This window comes from Calidris pugnax, unplaced genomic scaffold (genome assembly GCF_001431845.1).
Source record: "Calidris pugnax isolate Ruff unplaced genomic scaffold, ASM143184v1 scaffold506, whole genome shotgun sequence".
In the NCBI taxonomy this organism is placed as follows: Eukaryota; Metazoa; Chordata; class Aves; order Charadriiformes; family Scolopacidae; genus Calidris; species Calidris pugnax.
The window spans coordinates 56581-75192 of NW_015091519.1; the positions used below are offsets into that span (position 1 = coordinate 56581).

Here is an 18612-nt window from a genome sequence, read left to right on the forward strand (position 1 = left end):
ATTACGTTAATTTAAGGTATAAAGGGGCAAAAAATCCTGCCAAGAGAGGCATCTCCTGTCCAGAAAACCTGTCTTAACTCCATGTTGTGACTTGTGGAAAAGCAAAAGCTCCAAAGTCTGGAGAAGAGAAGGCTGAGGGGAGAGTTAACTCCTTGTTGTGACTTGTGGAAAAGCAAATGCTCCAAAGTCTGGAGAAGAGAAGGATGAGGGGAGACCTTATTAATGCCTACAAGTATCTCAAGGGCGGGCTGAGGGAGGAGGGAACCAGACTCTTTTCAGTAGTTGCCAGTGAGAGGACAAGGGGCAACGGGCACAAGTTGGAACATAAAGGGTTCCACTTGAATATGAGGAAGAATTTTTTCATGGTGAGGGTGACAGAGCCCTGGAACAGGCTGCCCAGGGAGGGTGTGGAGTCCCCTTCTTTGGAGATTTTCAAGCCCCACCTGGATGCTCCTGAGTAACATCCTCTGACAAGCTCTGGGTGGTCCTGCTTTAGCAGGGGAGTGGGACTAGATGATCTCTATGGTCCCTTCCAACTCTAAAAATTCAGTGAAATTCAGTGAAACACAGCCAGGCACCGCACATACATCCCCAAAAAATGAGTAAAACTTGAGCAAACAGCCCTGGGGGAGCGGGGGGGAGGGAGAGGAAGGTGGAGGCCTCCTCCCTTCTGCGCCTACAGAGAGGAGACTGGGGCACCCACGCGTGTCCCGCAGGTGGGTGCCATGGAGGGGGGGCACACACACACACACACTGCCTTGGCCTCACAACTGCCAACGGAAAACAGCTGCTCTCAGCGGGTTTGGGCTGTTTGAACCGAAACTGAGGTGGTTGGGGGGGGGGAGGGTTGCATTGGTGTCACCCCAGGCCCTGACACGGTGCCAGGCCTAGTACCCCCCCCTCCCCCTCAACTTCACCGTTTCCAGCCCGAGCCAGGTTTGGGGGCTCAACCTGAGGGGGTCCCCTAAACATGTAGAGTGACACTCACACACACACACACACACACACACACGGCAGGCACGCTGGGTGAGGAGGAAAGAGGGGGAGTCGCTCCCTTCTGAGGGGGTCGCGCAATGGCGGCGGCCTCCAACACCCCTCCAACCCCCCCCCAGCCCCAATCCCCCGCGCAGCCCCACCGGCGGGACTCACGATGCGGTTCTGGTCGGTGACGAACTCATCGATGTTCTCGAGGTAGAGCTCGTCCTCCATGGCGGGACAGGGCGGAGACGAGGTAGGCCGCGGGCGGGTTCCCGCGCAGCTCAGGGCCGCGGCCGCCAACCCGCCGCCATGGCAACCGGGAGAGCGACGGGCGGGAGGGGGGACAATGGCGGCCGCCAAGGGACAAAAAGGAGCGGGCCGGGCGCGGCGGCGCTGCCTGGTCCTAGTGCCTGCCCCCGCGGTTCCTCGGGGTCCCCTCACACTTAGGCCGTTCCCTCATGGCCCCATAGACTCTCGCCGTCCCCTCATGGCTCCACGCTGTCCCCTCACACAGCCCCAAGCTGTCCCTTCACGGCTGCACGCTGTCCCCTCATGGATCCACACTGTCCCCTCACACAGCCCCATGCTGTCCCCTCATGGACCCACACTGACCCCTCACACAGCCTCATGCTGTCCCCTCATGGACCCACGCTCTCCCCTCACACAGCCCCAAGCTGTCCCTTCACAGCTCCACGCTGTCCTCTCATGGCCCCATGGCCCCACGCTGATCCCAAACAGCCCCACGTTGTCCCCCCACACAGCCTCATGCTGTCCCCTCATGGACCCACGCTGTCCCCTCACACAGCCCCATGCTGTCCCCTCATGGACCCACACTGACCCCTCACACAGCCTCATGCTGTCCCCTCATGGACCCACGATGTCCCCTCACACAGCCCTAAGCTGTCCCTTCACGGCTGCACGCTGTCCCCTCATAGCCCTATGGCTCCATGCTGTCCCCCCACAGCCTCACGTTGTCCCCTCACACAGCCTCATGCTGTCCCCTCATGGACCCACGATGTCCCCTCACACAGCCCTAAGCTGTCCCTTCACGGCTGCACGCTGTCCCCTCATAGCCCTATGGCTCCATGCTGTCCCCCCACAGCCTCACGTTGTCCCCTCACACAGCCTCATGCTGTCCCCTCATGGACCCACACCGACCCCTCACACAGCCTCATGCTGTCCCCTCATGGCTCCACGCTGTCCCCTCACACAGCCTCATGCTGTCCCCTCATGGCTCCATGCTGTCCCCTCACACAGCCCCAAGCTGTCCCCTCATGGACCCACGCTGTCCCCTCACACAGACCCACGCTGTCATCTCACAGACCCACGCTGTCCCCTCACACAGCCTCATGCTGTCCCCTCATGGACCCACGCTGTCCCCTCACACAGCCCCAAGCTGTCCCCTCATGGACCCACGCTGTCCCCTCACACAGCCCCAAGCTGTCCCTTCATGGACCCACGCTGTCCCCTCACACAGCCCCAAGCTGTCCCTTCACAGCTCCACGCTGTCATAGACTTTAAATTAACTTTATCATGGAGAAGTATTTAGAAAACAATATAGATATATCAATGAAGTCTACGGCTTAGTGTGAAGCTGTATAAAAAATGGGATGCAGATGGGATGGGATTGGGAATTACAGATTGTGAATCATACAATCCCAGCCTGGCAAGGGTTGGAAGGGACCTCTGGAAATTCAACCCCCTGCCAGAGCAGGGCCACCCAGAGCAGGTCCCACAGGAACGTGCACAGGTGGGGTTGGAATGTCTCCAGAGAAGGAGACTCCACCACCTCTCTGGGCAGCCTCTGCCAGGGCTCTGCCACCCCCACAGGAAAGAAGTTCCTCCTCATGTTGAGATGGAGCTTCTTATGGTCAAGTTTGTGCCCATTTCCTCTTGTCCTGTCCCTGGGCACCACTGAAAAAAGCCTGGCCCCATCCTCCTGACATCCACCCTTTAAGGATTTAGAGGTGTTGATCAGATCCCCCCTCAGCCTTCTCTTCTCCAGACTAAAAAGACCCAAGTCCCTTAGCCTTTCCTCAGCAGAGAGATGCTCCAGGCCCCTCAGCATCTTTGTAGCCCTCTGCTGTCCCCTCTCCAGCAGTTCCCTGTCCTTCTGGAACTGGGGAGCCCAGAACTGGTCCCCAGGGCAGAGCAGAGGGGCAGGATGACCTCCCTCCACCTGCTGCTCACACTCTTCCTGATGCCCCCCAGGATGCCCTTGGCCTTCTTGGCCACCAGGGCCCATTGCTGGCTCCTGGGCATCCTGTTGGCCACCAGGACTCCCAAGTCTTTCTCCTCAGAGCTGCTCTCCAGCAGGTCCCCCCCAACCTGTCCTGGTCCATGGGGTTATTCTTCCCCAGGTGCAGCATCCTGCACTTGCCTTTATTTAAGTTCATCAGGTTCCTCTCTGCCCAGCTCTCCAGCCTGTCCAGGTCTCGCTGTATACGACATCTATCAGGTTCTTTTAGCTCAATTAATTGTTTGGGTTTTTTTTTTTCCATATACCATCTAGTTTGGTTAGTGAAGTGTGGCTTACAAATTGATCCTATGATTTAAATGATTGGCAATAGCCTATAACACACCAAACCGCCCTGAAGGAATTCCATAGTCCTCTCCCTTCACCTGGAAAATAAAGCTGTTCCGGCAGGACCTGTTCCCCTGGCACCGCATGCAGGTGGCCTGCTTCCTTTTACTGACAGTTAGGGAAAAGCAACACAAAAGAAATGAGTTTTTAGTGTCTAACGTTGCCTCCACATCCGTTTCTGCAGGAGAGAAGCGGCGCGTGTTTCCTCTCCCCTCTGCCTTTTCAGGCGGGATGTGGTGCTGAGCTGAAAAAATGTGCTTTTAGGGTCAGAAGTAAGTTCCTCCGACGAAGGGATCACTGAAACAGGCCCTTTATGAGCATTAGGTCTTTTCCTGATTTATATATTGTGTCCAGGGGTACCAGCTTCAGGAAACTGAGAGGTCCATATGGGGCTGAACCACTCGTCAGGAGAATTTTAAATGAACTTTGGGAGTCGAGATGAATGGAGTCCTGTATTGGTCCCCGAGAGCTGTAGCAGAGAAGAAAGGGAGGGACAGACTCTGCTGGTCTGCAAGGAGAGGTCACAAAATCTCAACTTCTCAAAGGAGTGATCTTCCTCCAGGTACCCGAGGTCACGACACCGGCCTTAACGTTAACGATTCCACCAAGTGTACATTTAATTAGCACGGGCTCAGCAAGAACCTTTCGCTCTGTGAAGCCAGAGATTTTCTTTCCGATTTTAAAAAGGAGCAGAAGGTCAAAATCCTTACCCACGTACTGCTCTTCGTGATAAATAAGCAATGGTTTTTTGCAGATTCTGGGGCTCCCTGGTTATTCTTGTCACCGGTACAAGATGTCTCCAGTTCTGCCCGTGGCTGGTGAAGGGTTATGATGCTATTTCATTGCATGAATCAGGTCCTTGGGCAAAAATGATCCTGCCCAAACCTGATTGAAACAGAGCAACTGATAAAATGAAGAAATAAAAATTGCAACCTGTGACCAAAGCGTGGAACGGTTTAATATTCATCTCCTTTTACATTTTTTTTACAGTTGAAGTTAAAAGAAGTGGTGATGTGACAGACAGAACCGCTTAAAAGTCCTGAAATAGCACCGCAGAGAGGGATACAAAGAGACTTGGGGAAAGTTCTGGGGAGACGCCCCCCACCCAGTGCTGCCTCCAGCTCTGGGGCCACCAACATAGGAAGGACATGGACCTGTTGGAGCGGGGCCAGAGGAGGCCACCATGGAGATGCTGGGAGGGCTGGAGCCCCTCTGTTGGGAGGACAGGCTGAGAGAGTTGGGGGGGTTCAGCCTGGAGAAGAGAAGGCTCCAGGGAGACCTTGGAGCCCCTTCCAGTCCCTCAATGGGCTCCAGGAGAGATGGGGAGGGACTCTTGATGAGGGAGGGGAGCCCTAGGAGGAGGGGGAAGGGTTTGACCCTGAAAGAGGGGAGATGGAGCTGAGATGTGGGGAAGAACTTGTTTGCTGTGAGGGTGGTGAGACACTGGAACAGGTTGCCCCGAGAAGCTGTGGCTGCTGCATCCCTGGAGATGTTCAAGGCCAGGTTGGATGGGGCTTGGAGCAACCTGGTTTGGTGGGAGGTGTTGGAACTGGATGGTCTTTAAGGTCCTTTCCCACCCAAACCATTCTTGGATTTTATAGTAAGTGTAGATCAAACAGCTCGGTAGCTGAACACTCATAGACCTCATACTCTACCTCAGCCAACCTGGTGTGTGTGTGACAACTTGGCTTGTTCTTTGTGACCTTATCTCCTCTTGCCCTTCCACCTGGCACATGTTGCCACTGTTCTGGTTGTACATACTGAATCCAAGGTGTAAATCGGTTTTCAGGACCAGCATCGACACTTGTCAAGGTACAAAATGGCCTTTAAAACTTTAAAACTTCCAACTTAAGTGACTTTGTCAAATTTTTTGGATTGTAAATCTGCCGAGTGCTACACTGGTCTTAGAAATGAGGACAGTGCGAGTTGGCCGGGGAACTGCATGGATCCTTATGGTCTGTAGTGAACGTTATTTACTTTGGGGCATTAAATTAATTGCAGACTGGCTCGTTAAGTTGGAACGAGGAGCTGGAACTGGAATTTACCTTGACTCTTTTCTCTGGATGGTAACACTAAATGATCTTTCATGGCTAAAATACGTAAAGGAATTGAAAAAGAAGGAAAAATGGGGAAAAAAAAATCTCAATGTAATGCAGCCAACTGAGAGATGCTGAAGAGTACGTGCCTGGGATCTCTCTCGCACAGCTGGAGCTGGTGGAGTGCGCGAATCCGAACGCAGGATCTGAAAATCCTTTGGGAGTATTCCCTTAAAGGCCCTGATAATACTCTTTTGAATAGGATTTGCAGTACTTTCACATGTGGCTCTTAAAAAAAAAAAGTGCATTAAACGTAAATTCCTCTTTGACGAAGCAGAGAAGTGTGATCCCCATTTCAAAGATGACGACACTGAGACACAGAGAGGTTGTGTGATTTGTCCAAGAATCTTTCAATACTCCCAGGTGTAAAGCCCGAGTATCCCGACTCCCAAAGTCTTTTTTTTTTTTTTTCCCTCGAAGAGCTATAAAGGATTCTTTCAAAGATCCCTTGTTAGTAACAAAATGTCTTGTACTTACAGCTGCCCGCAGCCAAAACCACCAGCACCCGCAGAAACTCAGCCCGAGGGCTCATAATAATGGTTGTTTCACAAGTGTTTTCCAAAAAAGCCAAAAAAGAATGGGCAGAGCCTCTGGAAATTTATTATATATAGTGGCTGGCAAGCATCTGCCTGAGGAGGAGTTTGAGTGAAAGGAGTTCTGTTGAAGTTTTAATTAATGCCGTATGACGGGGGGACTTCCTCGAGCAACGCTGAAGGGAGGACAGAAATGTAGAGATCCTGGTGTCAAAGCACCATTAATTGAATCCGTCCAAAAAATCATCTAGGTCCTGGCACCCGTTTCCTTTTGGAGCTCATCGAGGCACCTGGAGATGCAGTTTTGGGGCAGAAATGCATCCCATCTGAGCAGAAGTGGAGGATTTTGGCTATGACAGTGGTAAGATAGACACGTAAGGAGATACAGAACCTGAGTGTCCTCCTTTCTGCCACTGAGATTAATGACAAATAACCAGGTAGAGTTAGTGGGGTCTTTTCTGTAGGAAACCTGTGTGATGGGAGAGTCACAGTTAAGGTTGGGGTCATGGTGATGACTCATTCCTTAATTGCACAAAGTAATCAGAGCTGGAGGAGTTAGGATCAACCACCATCAGAAAAAGAGTGGGAATTCATTTGCTTCTAGACTTGCCAGGGTCAGAATCAGCACAAGCATAAACTTCCATAAAGTAGAAGAAAAATTGGTTTCACAGCTACGTCTGAGACAGATGGGTACGTCTGCACGGCTCAATTGTCTTTTCTGTGTTCTTTTCTATGCGTGTTCACAATAAAAACATCTTGAGGTGCACAAAAAGTGAGGTAGCGATAATGCCGACAAGGGAGAGGCATCCAAGAAACTACTAAGTTTCAGGTGGAAGAAGGATACATGAGCAAGAATGTAGCGTGCCCAGGTGGCCAAGGAGGCCACCAGCATCCTGGCCTGTATCAGGAACGGTGTGGCCAGCAGGACTGGGGCAGTGACCATCCCCCTGGACTGGGCACTGGGGAGGCCTCACCTCGAGGACTGGGTCCAGTTTTGGGCCCCTCACCACAAAAAAGACCTTGAGGGGTTGGAGTGTGTCCAGAGAAGGGCAACGGAGCTGGGGAGGGGTCTGGAGCACAAGGAGAAACATCTGGAGAATTTCTGAGGGAGCTGGGGGTGTTGAGCCTGGAGAAAAGGAGGCTGAGGGGAGACCTTCTGGCTCTCTCCAACTCCTTGAAAGGAGGGTGTAGCCAGGGGGGGTTGGTCTCTTCTCCCAAGGAACAGGTCATGAGACAAGAGGAAACCTCAAGTTGCCCCAGGGGAGGTTTAGGATGGAGCTTGGGAACAATTTCTTCCTGGAAAGGGTTGTGAAGCCTTGGCAGAGGCTGCCCAGGGCAGTGGTGGAGTCTCCATCCCTGGAGGGATTTCAGAGCTGGGCAGATGTGGTGCTGAGGGACCTGGGTCAGTGGTGGGTTTGCCAGTGTTGGGTTGAGGGTTCGACTCCATGATCTCAAAGGTCCCTTCCAACCTTGACCATTCAATGATTCTATGAACAGCAGCAGTGACAGCCAACAGCCGGTTGCTGTCTATCTCAGTTGGCCAAATCGCTCCTGGCACTGCTGACGGTCCTGACTACCATCTCCACCAGCAACACGGGGAGTTTTAGACACCCAGCATATGTGGAGACACCTAAATTTAAGCGTCTCAATCTGGAGCTGGTTCCCAGCCCACTCACATGCTTTGTGGTGCGTCACGGTGCCACACGCCTTCACAAAAAAGGAATGTTGCCTTGTTAACAGCATGAGCAGATACATTTATTCTTTGTACAGCCTTTCATGACGAGTTTTCTTGTCCTTTTGCATCGAACAGGTTGCCCAGGGAGGTGGTTGAGGCCCCATCCCTGGAGATATTCAAGGAGAGGCTCGACGAGGCCCTGGGCAACCTGGTCTAGTTGGGGGTATCCCTGCTGACTGTGGGGAGGTGGGACTAGATGACCTTTGGAGGTCCCTTCTGGCCTGGGCAATTCTATGATTCTATGATTCTATGAATCCCTTCTCAAAACACAAAAATGCAAGGTTTAAGCATTGGAGTAGAAAAAAAAGGCACGTGTAGCCATCTGGGAATGCCTCAGCCTGAAGAATATAATCTCTGTTACCACCAAGATGTTGTCAGGTCTAAACAAAGATGACCCATCTGAACGTCTTCAGAAGCATCATGATAAATTTCCAGCGTTGAGACACATTTGTAACCGGCATTTCTACCTTCAGGTTATTAACTAATCCCACATCTCATTCCGAGCCCGTTTTTGGGGTTGGGGCTGTCTGTGCGGGAAGAGCGATGGAATAATGTCCCCTACGGAGCCCTGTTCTTGACGTCTTTTATTTCAAGATAATTAGTGTGCCTCAGCATGGAGTATTTGACATTTATTCAATAGCAGGATGGGCACAGGAGGAGCTGTGGTGGAACAGCTTGTTTTCCAGCAGCTACACGGGTCTGTTTCCACAAGCAGGCAGGCTATTAAGGAAGATAAACACGAGCAACCACGAGGAAATAATGAAAATGCTCTGAAGAACAACTACGACAACCTGGTCTAGTTGGGGGTGTCCCTGCTGACTGCGGGGAGGTGGGACTAGATGACCTTTGGAGGTCCCTTCTGGCCTGGACAACTCTTCTCAAAACACAAAAATGCAAGGTTTAAGAATTGGAGTAGAAAAAAAGGCACATGTAGCCATCTGGGAATGCATCAGTCTGAAGAATATAATCTCTGTTACCACCAAGATGTTGTCAGGTCTAAACAAAGATGACCCATCTGAACGTCTTCAGAAGCATCATGATAAATTTCCAGCGTTGAGACACATTTGTAACCGGCATTTCTACCTTCAGGTTATTAACTAATCCCACATCTCATTCCGAGCCCGTTTTTGGGGTTGGGGCTGTCTGTGCGGGAAGAGCGATGGAATAATGTCCCCTACGGAGCCCTGTTCTTGACGTCTTTTATTTCAAGATAATTAGTGTGCCTCAGCATGGAGTATTTGACATTTATTCAATAGCAGGATGGGCACAGGAGGAGCTGTGGTGGAACAGCTTGTTTTCCAGCAGCTACACGGGTCTGTTTCCACAAGCAGGCAGGCTATTAAGGAAGATAAACACGAGCAACCACGAGGAAATAATGAAAATGCTCTGAAGAACAACTACGACAACCTGGTCTAGTTGGGGGTGTCCCTGCTGACTGCGGGGAGGTGGGACTAGATGACCTTTGGAGGTCCCTTCTGGCCTGGACAACTCTATGACTCTACGGATAAAGCAGAGAGGAGAATGAGGAGAGAATGATGAGGGAAGCGTCTCCCCAAATGTTACAGCATCCCAGGAAGGAGATACGAGGAGCAAACTCTTAGGTGTCAACTCAGCCCTGTCACATACGGAACCCAGGGGGAGAAAAAGGGGCCGCTCCTTCCCTCCTCCCTTATCTCATACCCCAGTCACAGAATGACAGAATGATCTGGGGTTGGAAGGGACCTCTGGAGATCTTCTAGTCCAACCCCCTGCCACAGCAGGTCCACCCAGAGCAGGTCCCACAGGAACGTGTCCAGGCGGGGTTTGAAGGTCTTCAGAGAAGGAGACTCCACCACCTCTCTGGGCAGCCTCTGCCATGGCTCTGCCACCCACAAAGTTACCTCCTCATGTTTAGGTGGAACTTCTTATGTTCAAGTTTGTGCCCATTTCCTCTTGTCCTGTCCCTGGGCACCACTGAAAAAAAGACCGGCCCCATCCTCTTGACACCCAAAGACAAGTAAAGAAAGCAATAAAATTTAAGCTACCCCTTGTCCTGCAGAGTCTCAGCTCTGGAAATAGGCTGAAGATGGGTTCTTTGATATCTCCATAGACCTTCACTCAGCTGCTAGTGCGATTCAGTTTCCCCAAAAGGCTGGTTTGTAGATTTTGGGGGAAAATAACCCGTAACAGAGTTAATAAGTGGCAGCAAGAAACTGCAAATCTGGAAAAGACCCACTACAGTCATAAGAGGGGTCATCTACGGAACATCTTCAGCCTGGAGAAGGCTCCAGGGAGACCTTGGAGCCCCTTCCAGTCCCTCAAGGGGCTCCAGGAGAGATGGGGAGGGACTCTTGATGAGGGAGGGGAGCCCTAGGAGGAGGGGGAAGGGTTTGACCCTGAAAGAGGGGAGATGGAGCTGAGATGTGGGGAAGAACTTGTTTGGTGGGAGGGTGGTCAGGGCCTGGCCCCGGCTGCCCTGAGAAGCTGTGGTTGCCCCATCCCTGAAGGGGTTCAAGGGCAGGTTGGAGGGGGCTTGGAGCAACCTGGTGTGGTGGGAGGGGTGCTTGGATGGAACTGGGTGGTCTTTAAGGTTCCTTCCCACCCAAACCTTTCTATGATTCTATGATTCTAACAGAGCTGTGGGCACCACGTTTCCAAAATCCTCTCTTTCCATGCAATTCCCCGTCTGAGTCAGCAGGTGACAGTTGGACACCACACTTGCCTGGCAGCCGCCAGCTTGGGACGTGAAGCTCTGCTGCTCTTGCTGGGAATAGCAGGAGAGCTACATTTCTCCTCAGCTTCTGCAAACCCCAGCGTCTGCTGCTCTTCCCTGCCAGCTTCCCACCACCCACCGTCTCCTCCTCGCTGCCAACACCAGCGTCTGTGCCTGCAGGCTGCAAATTGGGTCAGGAGAACCAACTTTCATTAAAATAAACTTTTTCCTGGAGTAATTTTGGTCGGAATCAATCTCCCCCCACACACCACTTCCCCCTGAAACCATCTCGATACCCTGTCACACCAACACTGCTGCTGGGGAGCTGTGGGACACTGACACTGCTGTGTCTGACCATGCCAGCTATAGTGTCCATGGAGCGGTGGCACGAATCATAGGATCGATTAGGTTGGAAGGGACCTTTGAGATCATGGAGTCCAACCATCAACCCCACACTGACAAACCCACCACTGACCCATGTCCCTCAGCACCACGCGGTGGCACGAATCATAGGATCGATTAGGTTGGAAGGGACCTTTGAGATCATGGAGTCCAACCATCAACCCCACACTGACAAACCCACCACTGACCCAGGTCCCTCAGCACCACCTCTGCCCGGCTTTGAAATCCCTCCAGGGATGGTGACTCCACCACTGCCCTGGGCAGCCTCTGCCAAGGCTTCATGACCCTTTCCAGAAGAAATTGCTCCCAAGCTCCATCCTCAACCTCCCCTGGGGCAACTTGAGGTTTCCTCTTGTCCCATGGCCTGTTCCTCGGGAGAAGAGACTGACCCCCCTGGCTACACCCTCCTTTCAGGGAGTTGGAGAGAGCCAGAAGGTCTCCCCTCAGCCTCCTTTTCTCCAGGCTCAACACCCCCAGCTCCCTCAGAAGTTCTCCAGACCCTTCTCCTTGTGCTCCAGACCCCTCACCAGCTCCATTGCCCTTCTCTGGACACACTCCAACCCCTCAAGGAGTTTTTTGTGGTGAGGGGCCCAAAACTGGACCCAGCCCTTGAGGTGGGGCCTCCCCAGTGCCCAGTCCAGGGTGACAGTCATTGCCCTGGTTGTTCAGTCTGGAGAAGGCTCTGGGGAGATCTTGGAGCCCCTTCCAGTCCCTCAAGAGGGGGGCTCCAGGAGAGATGGGGAGGGACTCTTGATGAGGGAGGGGAGCCCTAGGAGGAGGGGGAAGGGTTTGACCCTGAAAGAGGGGAGATGGAGCTGAGATGTGGGGAAGAACTTGTTTGGTGGGAGGGTGGTGAGAGCCTGGCCCAGGTTGCGTGGAGAAGCTGTGGCTGCCCCATCCCTGGAGGGGTTCAAGGCCACGGGTTGGAGGGGACTTGGAGCAACCTGGTCTGGTGGGAGGTGTCCTTGCCCAGGGCAGGAGGTGGGACTGGATGATCTTTAAGGTCCCTTCCTGCCCAAACTATTCTATGATTCTGGAGGAACCACTGGCTGGTGAGGGCACACAGCGATGCCACCCCACAGCAGCCCCATTCAGCAGGAGGCCACCTCGCTGTGGGTGAATCCATGAGAACTCCAGGTGGACACAGATCCCCACCGGAAGGCAACAATTTTAATTATTTTTTTTTTTTTTTTCACCTGGCAAAGGTCGGGGAAGGAAATTGCACACGTTTAACGAGTGTTAAAATTAAGTGACGTGACGCAGGTGGCCCCGCAGCGCGCTCCTCTCCTGGTCACAACAATGGCCTTACTCACCTGGCATCGCCTCTGTTTTGCTGGTAACGACATCCTCTTCCTCCTGTGCTCTTGCTTTCACACTCATCCTCCTTTTTTCCCTCCTTTCAACCATCACTCTTCTTGTACCACAACATTTCGCTCCCGGCTTGACATTTGCGTTCAGGTTACGGAAGGAGGGTGCAGGTCTTAATATATTACTCACCACTTCTTTTTTTTTTTAATTATTATTTAAAAAAAGAGGTCTCTTTTCATCTTTTGGTTTTTTTTCCTCCTTTAAGTTTCCTGCTTTCAGCTTTTCTGGAATGTTTCCTGACCTGGGTAAACGTGCCCGCTGACTGTAAAATTGCACTTTTCACCTTCGGGGCGCAGCGCGTGTTCGTCTTGGTATTTCTGGTTGCCTCGAGGGCAAGAATGAGTTTATTGAAGTTCTTCACTGAGGATTTCTTTTCTGTTTACCAAAATGCCATGGGACCTGGTTCTCATCTCACTCACGCCTACTTTATACTCTGAGGTAACCACACGGGCATGAATTGGAAGGAGAGGGGTTCAGACTGGACTTGAGGAGAAGCATTTTTCTCCAGGAGGATGGTCAAGCAGTGGGACAGGGCCCCCTGGGGTGGTTGTGCATCGCTGGTTTTGGAGGTTTTCAAGACCTGACTGGATAAAGCCCTGAGCAGCCCAGCCACATCTCAAAGCTCACCCTGACTGGAGCACGAGGTTGAACCTGAGACCTCCTGAGGTCCCTTCCAACCCCAATTATGATCCTGGGAACCTCTGTGATCCCAGGAACTTCGGATCTACTATGGAAGAAAAGAGAAGAAAGGGTAGGAACTTCATAAATGCCTGAAAATCTATGCTTTTGAGTTTAAAAAGGCCTGGAAGACAATGGGTACTGCTAAACTGGAGAGGCTTGAAGCTCCTCTGCTGGGAGGACAGGCTGAGAGAGTTGGGGGGGTTCAGCCTGGAGAAGAGAAGGCTCCAGGGAGACCTTGGAGCCCCTTCCAGTCCCTCAAGGGGCTCCAGGAGAGATGGGCAGGGACTCTGGATGAGGGAGGGGAGCCCTAGGAGGAGGGGGAAGGGTTTGACCCTGAAAGAGGGGAGCTGGAGATGAGATGTGGGGAAGAACTTCCTTGGTGTGAGGGTGGTGAGAGCCTGGCCCAGGTTGCCCCATCCCTGGAGGGGTTGAAGGCCAGGTTGGAGGGGGCTTGGAGCAACCTGGTCTGGTGGGAGGTGTCCCTTGAAGACAGTGGGTACTGCTAAACTGGAGAGGACTGGAGCCCCTCTGCTGGGAGGACAGGAAGACAATGGGTACTGCTAAACTGGAGAGGCTTGAAGCTCCTCTGCTGGGAGGACAGGCTGAGAGAGTTGGGGGGGTTCAGCCTGGAGAAAAGAAGGCTCCAGGGAGACCTTGGAGCCCCTTCCAGTCCCTCAAGGGGCTCCAGAAAAGCTGGGGAGGGATTCTGGATGAGGGAGGGGAACCCTAGGAGGAGGGGGAAGGGTTTGACCCTGAAAGAGGGGAGATGGAGCTGAGATGTGGGGAAGAACTTGTTTGGTGTGAGGGTGGTGAGAGCCTGGCCCAGGTTGCCCCGAGAAGCTGTGGCTGCCCCATCCCTGGAGGGGTTCAAGGGCAGGTTGGAGGGGGCTTGGAGCAACCTGGTCTGGTGGGAGGTGTCCCTGGGTGGAACTAGGTGGTCTTTAAGGTTCCTTCCCACCCAAACCATTCTATGATTCTATGAAACAGCCTTTTAAAAAATGTAAAGTTCTTTCCATTTGGAATCTAAAAGCATTTAATAAATAAGAGCAAACAATTGTTTCCACATCACACGTGAGTACCTGTATCTTCTGACCAGGCTCCCACCTAGTCTGGGTCCCAAATTCCCACAGCTCACACCTCTCCCATCTCATTTTCCATCAGAAGGGCACAGAGCACAGGGAAAAAGGATTGTCTGAAGCGCGGTCAAACTGCCAGCGAGAGAGGATGGGGAGCAGGCAAGGTGCAAGGAGGTGGCTGTCATTAGAGGAACTGCCCCCAACCTGCAGAAGTCCTGATGGGATAAGGAAGTGACAGCAGAAATCATATAAGATGGAGGCAGCCATGGCACTGCTGTCCAGGAGGACACCTCCAAGAAAACCAAGGAAGAGGAACATCTATACCCCGTGAGGGGGCATATCATAGAATCATATCATATCATAGAAAGGTTTGGGTGGGAAGGGACCTTGAAGACCATCAGTTTCCATCCAGGAACACCTCCCACCAGAGCAGGTTGCTCTTTCCATCCAGGGACACCTCCCACCAGATCAGGTTGCTCCAAGCCCCCTCCAACCTGCCCTTGAACCCCTCCAGGGATGGGGCAGCCACAGCTTCTCGGGGCAACCTGGGCCAGGCTCTCACCACCCTCACACCAAACAAGTTCTTCCCCACATCTCATCTCCATCTCCCCTCTTTCAGGGTCAAACGATTGTCCTCAGAGACCCTCCCACCAAACTCGTGTGTGTTTCTCTCTGCACTCTTGACACCCCACCCATCTGTAGAGCGTCTTTCCTGCATTTCATTCCATTAGTCTTATTTCTTTCTCTTCCTCAACATTATTATTGTTTTCTTTTCCCACAAAATCTTAGGAATAACCCATACTCCCACATCTCTTTGTTCCCTGCTCTTCTTCTGCCCGTGAAGACTATTCCTACCCATTCCTACCCAGCCACCATCCCACCTTCATCTTCTGATCCAGCCTTTCGAGCGTTGGATTCTCTCTTGTAGGAGCTGCCCTGTTGGTAGGAACCAAGCCCATCTGGGGTTTCCTGCCTCTTGGATGTAAAAAATCATAAATACCATTCGCTGGCAGCTTCAATAGTCCCCAGGCTGAAGAAGGACTGGTTGGAGAAGAAGAGTGGTGAGCATCTGGGGTAGGATACAGCTGCGGTTTCCATCTCTCTAGTGGCTCGTGGCCTCCAAGCCCTGCTTTAGCTCAGATTTGGGGAGAAAGGCAGCACTTTCTTACTCATATCCATCCCCTCACGACGCCAACCCCACTCTCCTTCCAGTTGACACTCAAACAGCAAGTACACGGACAGGATCAACTGCAAACCTGCACCTGAAAGTAGCAGAACGAAGAAGCTCTTGGATATTTTTAAAGAATATTATGGATTTAAACCCCACTAGAACAGCAACTGCTGCAAATCTGCGTGCACCAGTAAAAAAGGAGTGGGGCTCAGATGTCCCCTCAAACAAGGTTCCCTCATTGTCACTGCAGCTCCTGGATGGACACCGAGGGGTTCTGCTCCTTGTCACAGAGAGCAAAAGCACCAGCTCTGATCCCTGACAGTGGGAATAATTGATCTTTTTTTTTTTTCCCCCATTCTGGGGTCTGAAATAAGACCTTTTAAAAGAGACAACTGCTTCAAAGCAGAAAGAACTTCTGTCTGATCCCTGACAGTGGGAATAATTAATCTTTTTTTTTTTTCCCCCATTCTAGGGTCTGAAATAAGACCTTTTAAAAAAGACAACTGCTTCAAAGCAGAAAGAACTTCTCTCGGGAGATTAATCCCTGAAAAACGTTCTGAACTGGCAGGTTTCTGGCAGCGGAAAGAAAAGACAGAAGGAACAGCAATTTTTACCATCCTGACCAACACTTTTCACCTTTCTTTGCACGAAGAGACCAGTGTCAAATCAAAGGCACCCCAAAATTCATGTGGGATAGAGATTAAAATGAAGAAGCTGGGCCTGGGGGGTGAGGAATCTCACTCGCTGCCTCTTTTCCCACTGGTAAAATGGATCTGGAATTCCTTGGTAAAAGATTTTGAGATCTATCAACACACACTTGCCCCATCTTCTTCTTCTTCCTCGGTTGTGCTAACGCCGAGGTGTCACCCCTGAGGAGTGAAAAGCAGAGAGTCAACAAGGTCACATCAAAAGAGCCAAGTTTCTAAAGGACACAAGGATGAGCAGGTCTGACTCACGGTGGCCGGAGATGAGTAACAACCCTGTCTGAGAAGATCAGCACAGGAAGGACATGGACCTGTTGGAGTGGGGTCAGAGGAGGCCACCACGGAGATGCTGGGAGGGCTGGAGCCCCTCTGCTGGGAGGACAGGCTGAGAGAGTTGGGGGGGTTCAGCCTGGAGAAGAGAAGGCTCCAGGGAGACCTTGGAGCCCCTTCCAGTCCCTCAAGGGGCTCCAGGAGAGATGGGGAGGGACTCTGGATGAGGGAGGGGAGCCCTAGGAGGAGGGGGAAGGGTTTTAAGGGAAAAGAGGGAAGATTGAGGTGAGATGTGGGTAAGAACTTGTTTGGTGTGAGGGTGGTGAGAGCCTGGCCCAGGTTGCCCAAAGAAGCTGTGGCTGCCCATCCCTGGAGGGGTTCAAGGCCAGGTTGGAGGGGGCTTGGAGCAACATGGTCTGGTGGGAGGTGTCCCTGGATGGAACTGGGTGGTCTTTGAGGTCCCTTCCCACCCAAACCATTCCATGATGCCATGATTCTGTGCTCTGATGTCCTCAGGACAGGCTTTTTCTTCTGAGCTTGTGCAGCCCATATCAGAGCTGGGCCCACGTGCCAAAATCCTGCACGTTTCAAATAATTCCTGGCACTGGGAAGCAGAGCCCTTGCTTTCCCCGTTGCTGCTGTGGTTCTCAAGTACAATTTCCTTAAAAAAAAAAAAAAAAAAAAAAAAAAGATTTTTCTTCTGCAAGGTTTGGGGCTGCGTGAAGGTGTCAGGGGCAGCCTGGGCTTGGCCACTCTGCTCCTGGCTCTGCCCGTGACGCCGGGACAACTCGGTCACCTCTCGGTGACATCCCAGCTTTGCCAAAATCAACAGGAATTTTGTCCCGGACTTTACAGGAGCCAAGATATTGCCCTTTGCATCCGTCTGGAGCTCTCCGCGAGCCGTGACGGTCCCTTTTGCCAGGCACCTGTTTCACAGCCACCAACCTTTGTCCTCCCCTCCCCTTCCTGCCATTAAGGCCTGACTTGATGGAGCTTCAAAGTTTTCCCCAGGGAGGTTTCTCCTGCCAGGAAAACGGGCTCAATCCAAGGAATTGGTGAGGATTCAAGAAACTCGACTAACGTTAAACGCGACCAAAGGAAAAGGGACGACGGGACGGCAAATTACCCCATTGTGAATTTAAAAAAAAAAAAACACACCTTCAAAAGTACTCAAAGCCTGATGGAAGGATAAAACGTGGGGCATCCGTGGCTCCGGTCCATACAAATTTCCTCCCGGCTTCAAAAGCAGGATATGGACAGTAAATAACCCCGGTGACGCCACCGCGCTCATCTCTGTCGTCTTATTTACGAGGATCCCCAGCCCCTGTGACACACGGCCGGCCCCATCTTACGCAGGCAGCACCACCACCAGCCAGAAAGGAAGAGCCTTTTGGCTTTGATCTCCAGAGAGGAGCTGATACTTAATCATAAAAAAGAAAAAAAAAAAAGGGAGGAAATCACAAAATGTGGGGGCAAAAACATATTTCTGCTGCCAAGGGGCAGAGAACCAGAGAGGGAGAAGTGGGTGGTCGAGGCAAGGAGCCCACCTGAAGCAAACGAATTTTATGGTGGTTTTTCCCCCCCTCATTTTTTTCCCCTCCGGACTGAATTAATTTTATAACACTCGCTCCTTTTCCACCCAGAAAGTGGAGTAAACAAAGGGAAGCGCCTTCCCTTCCTCGCAAATCCCCACACACCAGTTTGACTCTGACTCCAGGACGGGAGCTGGACGACCTGCGGCGACAGAAGGGGGGAAATTATAAGAGGGAGGTGTATTTTTGATAAAAACCAGAGTTTATTGACGCCGTCGGCTGCTCTAGAAAATCAAACCCTACTTTTCACACGCCAAACCCGGTCGATAAGGGGGAAGGACGGCGGCGGGGAAGCCTTTGCTGGGGATTTAATGGTTGACTCATTAGCAGCCCGGCCAGACTTTATTATAATTTTTCTACGTTTGTCATAAAAAAAATTGAGGTGGGGAGGTTTTATCGCTCTGGGAGTCAAAATGTGACTAATTGCAGCGCTCGTTAGCATGTCGGTGGGAAAATGACTTTATTTACAGTCCCCGACCTTGAGGGGTGACTGCAAAATCCCAATTTCACCTTGTTTTGAGCAGTTCTGCCCAGCCCTGTGCCCTGTCCTCGTTCCCTGCTCGTGTCCCACCTGCCACCGCTGCCCTGTGTCCCCCCCAGTGCCCTGTGCCCCACGCCCTACGGTGACGGGGGCCCTCTCTCTGCTCCCTGTGCCCCTCCTGCAGCCCTGGGTCCCATCAGTCACCGCCAGCCCCTGACCTTGTCCCCCTCCCCAGGCCCCCTCCCCTAC

General features: G+C 52.1%; 1 protein-coding gene across 3 annotated transcripts in view; it reads right to left on the reverse strand.

Annotated features, from left to right (window-relative positions):
• POLD3 (polymerase (DNA-directed), delta 3, accessory subunit) overlaps window positions 1-1302 on the reverse strand; it is a 41476-nt gene extending 40174 nt beyond the window's left edge. For 2 of the 3 annotated variants that reach the window (XM_014961733.1, XM_014961732.1), the window contains exon 1: window positions 1150-1302. In XM_014961733.1, coding sequence (XP_014817219.1) covers window positions 1150-1209 — 60 coding nt within the window. In that variant the 5' untranslated portion in view covers window positions 1210-1302. The remainder of the gene's footprint in view (window positions 1-1149) is intronic. The other variant, XM_014961734.1, reaches the window with a different exon arrangement.
• Between the last annotated feature and the right edge of the window lie 17310 nt (window positions 1303-18612).